Raw genomic sequence first — 7801 nt, forward strand, 5'->3', positions numbered from 1 at the left:
ATTTCTGTCTTTTTTTAAGTTTTATATCTTTAACTATTTTTTAACTTTATTTATTTTGAGAGATCAAGAGCGAGTGGGGGAGGGGCAGAGAGAGAGAGAGAGAGAGAGAGAGAGAGAGAGAGAGAGAGGAGGAGGAGGAAGGGAGAGAATCCCAAGTTGCTGACTCCACACTCAGCACAGAGCCTGATGTGGGGCTCGATCCCACGAACCGTGAGATTATGACTCAAGCTGAGACCAAGAGCTGGAAGCTTAATGGACCCCCCCGCCCCCCCAGCAGCATTTCAGGGGTCCGGGATGGAGCAAACCGCAGCTGCAGAGCTTCCGCGGCGGCAGTTCCCAGCGGGACCGCAGGGGGCGCACCTTGATCATGTGCTCCTGGACGCACAGCGGGTCGCTGCTCCCAAGGATGCTGAGCAGCTCGTCATCAGAAATGAAGAAGAATCTCGGGAAGGCGTTTCTCTTGGAGTCCAGGTAGTCGTTTAAGCTCTTCTGGCATTTCTCCAGGCCCTCGCTGATGTTCTGCAGGTCGCTGAGCCGGTTCTGGGCCTCGCAGCACCGCTTGATCACGGGGTCCTTCAGGGTCTCACCCATGATCTGGATGAGGGCCAGAGAGAGGGGCGCTGTCGGGCCGGGCAGGTGGGAACCCTCCCCGGAGCCCTGGCTCGACAGACGACAAAATCAGCAAACACCCGGCCCGCAGCCTTTTGGGGGCCAACGTGGCAGAAATGTTTCCTGTTTAAATAAGCGTGCCCCCAGCGCCTTCTAGCGTACTACATGCCATGTACTTATTTCCGGTGTTAATTGTGTCCACCTTCCCACTAGAAGGCCAGCTGCCTGGGGGAGAGATTTTTAGGCTCCTTTGCTCCCTGACGGGCCCCTTGTGCCAACAGCGTCTACACACCGAAGAGCCCTGGGCAGCAAGGGCTGGATGCGTGAAGCCGCCAAGTCCGCTCTGGGCCGCCTGTGTGCACCAGGATACTCACTACAGCACTCTTCATAATGGCAGAGGAGGGAGGGGGGCGGGAAGGGAGCCCTAAACGTCCAGCAATAGGAGATTAGGCCCATCACCAGCTTTACGCGATCATTTACATGTTCACTTATTGACATATATGTCAAAGATGTTAAAAAAAATTTTAATGATCATGTGGGTAAGGATGATATTATTTTGTGGAATATTTAGAATAGTTATGTAATGTTCCCACAGGAATAAACAAATACATGGTAAACTGTCAACATGTTTATCTTGGGTGTGAGATTATAGGTATTTTTTTCTTTTTTTGGTTTTTGCTTGTGTTACAGTATCTAAATCCTTCCATATGAATAGGTATCCATTGTGTGGTTATTTTGAGTTTAAAAAAAAAAGCTTATGCAAATGAATAAGAAAATATTATAAATGCTAATGGATAAAGGAGACCCAAATGTGAGGCGGCCCCTCGCGTCTGGAGAGCGCCTGGAGAGCGCCCTGGACCGCTGAGCAGCAAAGGACTGAGGCTCTGGGTTAAAACCCGCACCCCACTAATTACCAGGGGCAGTGATAACAGACATAAGCCTTTCCTAGAAGGACTCTGAAATGGGCAATACTCCTTCACGGGCAATTTACCTTCCAACAACCTCTCATAAGATATTCATCCTACACACGCAAAAGGCATGAAGCAAAGCCTGAAAAGTATTTATGAAAGCAAAGAATTCCCCTTCAAAGAGGTCTCGTTACTAGACGACCATCATCTACGGTCAAACCACTCACTGGGACGGTACATAAAGGCATTAAAATCTCTTCTCGGTTTCATGATGAGTACATTTCTCATAACATCAAAAGGAAATCATGAGAAAATTACACAAAACATCATCACTGTGTTTTTAAACTCACGTACACAGGAAAAAAAGGTAAAAGGAGTGTATGGCATACTGCAGTGGCCATGTCAACGTGACAGAACTCTGCAAGATACATTTTTTTCCCTACCTTTCCACATTTTCTGGGCTTTTTAAGCAAGTATTACTTTCACAATGAAAAGTAAATATAAAAAAGTTTCAGTGCCATATGCCAGTGACTTGATACCAAACAGAAATTCTTACTGAATGGATTAAGGTCGTACATAATGATTTAAGAAATTCAGAAGCTACTTAATAGACAAAATACTACATACAGAAACATAAGTAAAAGGATCTCGAATCACTGTCCTTTCAGGACTAAAATAGAAGCCCATCACTTGCCCTTTTAAATATTCTATCGATGTTGTCAAACTTCTTCGCCTCATCTGGAAGTTGTGACCTGATATCTCCACCGATAAAAATGCTTTCAAGATACATCCATTTTCTCTGAACCAGCATCCAAATCTGGAAATGCACAATGTTAACGTCAGCACGGGCACCTCAAGGTACATATGGCAAAACCCCACCCTAATGCGGGACAGACACACATCAACACAGGTCAAAAGTCTTCCCAGGCAAGGTGGCAGAGAGAATGCACGTCCCCCTTTCCAAACATACAAGAATGATGGAGAAAGCATAGCTACATATTTTAAGATACGCGGCCACACTCAACAGCAAAAGAAAACTCGTCACCAGTCCGGGACAAGGAAGAAGCTTCTAGGTGTGAGCAGGGGTTGGGGAGCCCTGTGACATAGAGGAACCAAGGGCAGATCATAAAGAAGCAAAGACTGAGCCAAATACTAGATGATCCGCAATTGCACCCACAAGGCATAGACCCAATAGAACCGAAAACAGGACTCAAAAAATAATTGTACATGAATGTTCACAGCAGGACTCTGTTGATCACCCAAAAGGTGGAAACAATGGTGGCCAACAGAAGAATGAATACCCAAACTGTGGGCTCTCCACACAGCCGACGATGAGTCGCCGTGCAAAGGAATGAGGCACGGACACCTGCTACAACGTGCATGAACCTTGAAAATAGGACGCTATGGGGCCCCCGGGGGGCTCAGTCGGTTAAGTGTCCAACTCTTGGTTTCAGCTCAGATCACGAACTCGCAGTTTGTGAGTTCGAGCCCCGTATGGGGCTCCACGCTGATGGCGCAAAGCCTGTTTGGGATTCTCTCTCCGACCCTCCCCGGCTCACTCTATCTCTCAAAATTAATAAACAAACTTTAAAAAAAATTAAAAAGAAAACAGGACACTAAGTGAAAGAAACCAGACACAGAAGGCCACACATTACATGACTCCATTTGTATGAAATGTCCAGAATAGATCAATTCAGAGAGATGGGAAACAGATCACTCATGGCCAGAGGCCAGAGGGACAGAGAAACGTATGCAACTGCTTGCAATGGGCATGAGACTTTCTTCCGAGATGATGAACATGTTCTGGAACCAGCAAGGGCTATGGCTGCAAAACACTGTGAAGGTACTAAATGCCTCAAAATTGGGCACTTTAAAGCGATTAATTTCATGGTATGTGAATTTAACATCCATTTTTAAAAAACATTTTTTAACTAACGAAGAAAAAAGAAACAGTGCTACGCCCTACCTAATTAAAAGCCATAGACAAGGAAAAAAAAAAAGCACATGTGTGAGAGCGGGGAGGGCCTGGGCCACACCCCCAGCCAGTCCTGTGAGGGGGGAAAAGAGGTGGCCGCACAAAAATGGTGAGATGAAGGGCAACTGGGTGGCTCAGTCAGTTGAATGTCCGATTATGGCTCAGGTCACGATCTCACAGTTCGTGGGTTTGAGCTCCACATCGGGCTCTGTGCTGACAGCTCAGAGCCTGGAGCCTGCTTCCGACTCTGTGTTGCCCTTTCTCTCTGCCCCTCCCTCGCTCATGCTGTCTCTGTCTCTCTCCCAAAAATAAACAAACATTTCTAAAAATAGTGAGATGAGCCTGGATTATTCACAGAGGTCTGAACTAGTATCCCCCACAAAAGAAGAAAGCCCCAAGTCACCTGATACAAGCCCGACAGGCCAACCTGGAGAAATTGCAAAAACACGCGACAAAGTGAAGCAAGCACAGGTAAAAAACCTGTTGCATGAGATGAATTTAAAAAAATAAACAAACAGGGGCACCTGGTGGCTCAGTCGGTAGAGCATCCGACTTCGGCTCAGGTCGTGATCTCACAGTTTGTGGGTTCCAGCCCCGCATCGGGCTCTGTGCTGACAGCTCAGAGCCTGGAGCCTGTTTCAGATTCTGTATCTCCCGCTCTCTCTGACCCTCCCCTGCTCACGCTGTCTCTCTCTCTCTCTCTCAGAAATAAATAAAACATTTTTTAAAAATTAAAAAAAAATCACACTGAGAAAAACCCACTACCATGAAAGATGATCACGGAAAAGAGGAAAATCTTGGCCTGAGAAAAGAATAAATATGGAGAAACCTGAAAAGGGCTTTAAACATGTTTAAATTCTTCAGTGTGATAAAGGAGGTAGAAGTATATCCTGGCAACAAGAACAGGACAGAATTAAACAAGAAAAGGGACATATGAGAGGCGCCTGGGTGGCTCAGTCGGTTGAACATCCAATCTCGGTTTTGGCTCAGGTCATGATCTCTCAGTGCTGTGGGTTCGAGCCCCATGTCAGGCTTCGCACTGACAGCACGGAGCCTGCTTGGGATTCTGTCCCCCTTTCTCTCTGCCCCTCCCCCACTCGTACTGTCTCGCTCTCAAAAATAAAATAAACAAACTTCATTTAAAAAAAGAATAGGAACATATGAAAAAGAACCAATTAAGAATCACGGAAGTTAAAAATGCATTTGTTGAAATAAAAACCCAGACTGACTCCTGTGATCGTGCCCACACATCTCCCAAAATAAATCAACCCAGAAAAAGCATGTCAGAGTGTCACCAGTGTCTGAGCAGAAAATAGTCTCCTACACAAGTGCCTTCCTGGTTTTCTCTCACCTCAATGACTTCCCCTATCAGAGAAAGCGTTTTTTCCCATTTGTGAACAGTCTGCAGAAAAGGCCCCACAAATCTGCTTCCTGAGATGCTCTGCAGGTTGACCGTGTTGTCATCAAGGCACTGGATAATCTCGTCAACCGACCCCAAGATGTAGCCTCGCTCCTGTGTGCCTTTGTAGTACTTGACCACCGTGAACTTCATGTTCTCCCACGTGTCCAGGATTTCCTTCACAGCCTGGTCAGGAATACAAAAGAGTGGTTCGGGCACACACGCTGCAAAAATAAAAACGGAATTCCAAACCCCACAGCAACTTCCTGAGCTTGCCTTGGGCCACCTGCTCAAGCCAGAGTCTGGGTCAGTTTTCCAGGTAAGCAGAGATCCCGTCACGGTGACCCCAGTCTTTACCTGCCACGCACTTGCCACGCACTTGCTATGCTATGTGCCCGGTAAGCACAAGTGCACACATGATCGCCTTCAGTCCTCAAAGCGCGCTAGTGAAGGCAGGGTTATTACCCACGTTTTAGAGCCGGAAACTGGGTGCTCACAGACGGGGAGCAGCTCAGCCAGCCCACTCAGCACTAGAACCAGGGTCTAAGTAGGTCCCCTAGTCTGCCTCCTGCATATCTGGGAGGCCCTGCTCCTGTGCTGACTGGTAAGCAAGAAAGGCAAATTACAGGGTAACATGCCTACTTATGATTGTATTCGCAACAACCAGCGGCAGCCCTGTTTATGTGCATGTGTGCATTACGTGTATGTGCACACATGTATGTGGTGTTGTGTACATATGTACATACGGTATGTGTGTTTCTGTACATGCGCGTGCATGTGCATACATGCACACGGGTATATACGTTCTGTGCACGTGTGTTTATACGTGTTTGTGTGACTATGTATAGCACGTGCACATGTACGTATGTATGTGGATGCGTGTGTCTCCTCTGCATTTTTACGTATAGACTGAAATGCTACTAATAATTATCTTTGGGCGGTAGAATTGTGATTTATTTTGTCAGTTTTGTACCATGAACATCCATTCTTTCTTTAATAAATACACTGGAAGTGAAACGATAATTTAGAATAAAATTTAACCAAGGCAGAAGTCCTATTTCAAGGGCAAATTTTTTCATTTTTATTTTTATTTTTGAGAGAGAGAATACTAGTGGGAGAGAGGGGCAGAGGGATAAGGGGAGAGAGGGAGAGAGGGAGAGAGGGAGAGAGAATATCCCAGCCGGCTCCACACTCAGTGCAGAGCCCGACTCAGGACCAATCTTAGGACTGTGAGATCACGACCTGAGCTAAAATTAAGAATCAAGGGGCACATGGGTGGCTCAGTCGGTTAAGCATCCAACTTTGGCTCAGGTCATGATCTCATGGTTCATGGGTTCAAGCCCTACATCGGGCTCTGTGCTGACAGCTCAGAGCCTGGAGCCTGCTTTGGATTCTGTGTGTGTCTCTCTCTTTGCCCCTCCCATGCTCGCACTCTGTCTCTCAAAAATAAACATGAAAAGAAAATAGTCAGAAGATTACCTGACTGAGCCACCCAGCCTCCCCTAAGCAAAGGATTTTTTATTACTCAAATAAAAGTGCTAGATAGAACACACACATTTTTACATAAAAAAAATAATTCTCTGAAACTAATATAACACCATATGTTAACTATATGGAATTAAAATTAAGATAAAAATAACTTTCTTTTCTAAACTGCTTTACAACTAAGAACAGCCTTACTTTCTCAATGGCGATCTCCTTGATGGCAGCCGTTACGATCTCATTGAGGACGTCTGTGTGTTTGTGAAGCTCCATGGCAAACATGTTTTCCAGGGTGAATGTGTCTGTCATTTCAAACACTACACCTGTTTTTTCCATAAGCTCTTTCCAATGCCTGAAAGCATCCACATTAAAACCTTTATGCTTCCTGAACTGAGTGATGAATTATTCCCACTTAAATCACAGGACAAATCTCATTAATTGAGGACATCACTGGAATTGCATTTCCAGAGTTTTACAAAATCCCACTGGCTTCCAGAATCAAACCCAGGAAACAACATCTATCAAGAAATGCTTTTAGTCTTCATGATCATCTAAGAAAACATGCAGCTTTGAGCTTTTGGGAACCTGCTTCTGTCACATGTGTGGAGACAGGTGATCTTGACCTCTGTCGGCTCACTCAGCCTGTTTGAGACGCCAGGGTAAGCTGTGAGCTGTCATGTATTTGGTCCATTTTTTAAAAAATGTTTAAGGTTTTATTTATTTTTGAGAGAGAGATACAGCATGAGCAGGGGAGGGACAGAGAGAGAGGGATTCACAGAATCCAAAGACAAGCTCTAGGCTCTGAGCTGTCAGCACAGAGCCCAACGTGGGGCTCAAACCCACAAACCACGAGATCATGACCTGAGCTGAAGTCAGACGCTTAACCAATTGAGCCCCCCAGGGGACCCTATTTGGTCCATATTTATCTCGCTCTTAAATCCGCACCAGGCAGGGGGCTGGGCCGCTGGAGGTGCCCGTGACGAAAGGCAAGGCCCCTGCCCACGGGCACTCGGCCACCTGCTCGGGAGCGCGACCAGCACACGCTAACACAAACCTAGGCATTAAATAATCACAAACTGCTTCGAGAGCTCTGAGAAAAACCACAGAGGGAGAGACAGTAAGAAGGGACCGTCTACGGGCAGGAGGATCTGCGCACACAGAAACATCGAGCAGCTCCGCCCTCAACCTGATCCGGCCTTCTTTTAAGGTTCACATTTGGCCTGCGGGTTTGCCTGTTTTCCTTTTTTTTTTTTAAATGGTTCTGTTTATATGGAATGAATATAATAAAACAGCTAAACATGGTGCTGGACTAGCAAAGGGCCACGTATCCAGCGTAAAAGCAGTAGGGACCAGATCACAGATTCTTCTGCAAATATCTGCCAAAAAATCAAAATTAAAAAACAACACCCAAACCAGAAATGGTAAGAA

At 45.9% G+C, this 7801-nt stretch overlaps 1 protein-coding gene across 1 annotated transcript in view; it reads right to left on the minus strand.

Moving 5' to 3' along the window:
- The window catches only part of DNAH10 (dynein axonemal heavy chain 10), a 144433-nt gene that overhangs the window by 74341 nt on the left and 62291 nt on the right, over positions 1-7801 (minus strand). Inside the window, exons 26-29 of the mRNA XM_077747983.1 lie at positions 6572-6725; positions 4844-5077; positions 2212-2334; positions 361-594 (exon numbers count right to left, since the gene is read on the minus strand). Coding sequence (XP_077604109.1) covers positions 361-594; positions 2212-2334; positions 4844-5077; positions 6572-6725 — 745 coding nt within the window. The remainder of the gene's footprint in view (positions 1-360; positions 595-2211; positions 2335-4843; positions 5078-6571; positions 6726-7801) is intronic.

This window comes from Crocuta crocuta, unplaced genomic scaffold (assembly GCF_008692635.1).
Source record: "Crocuta crocuta isolate KB4526 unplaced genomic scaffold, BGI_CrCroc_1.0 scaffold29, whole genome shotgun sequence".
Lineage (NCBI taxonomy): Eukaryota > Metazoa > Chordata > Mammalia > Carnivora > Hyaenidae > Crocuta > Crocuta crocuta.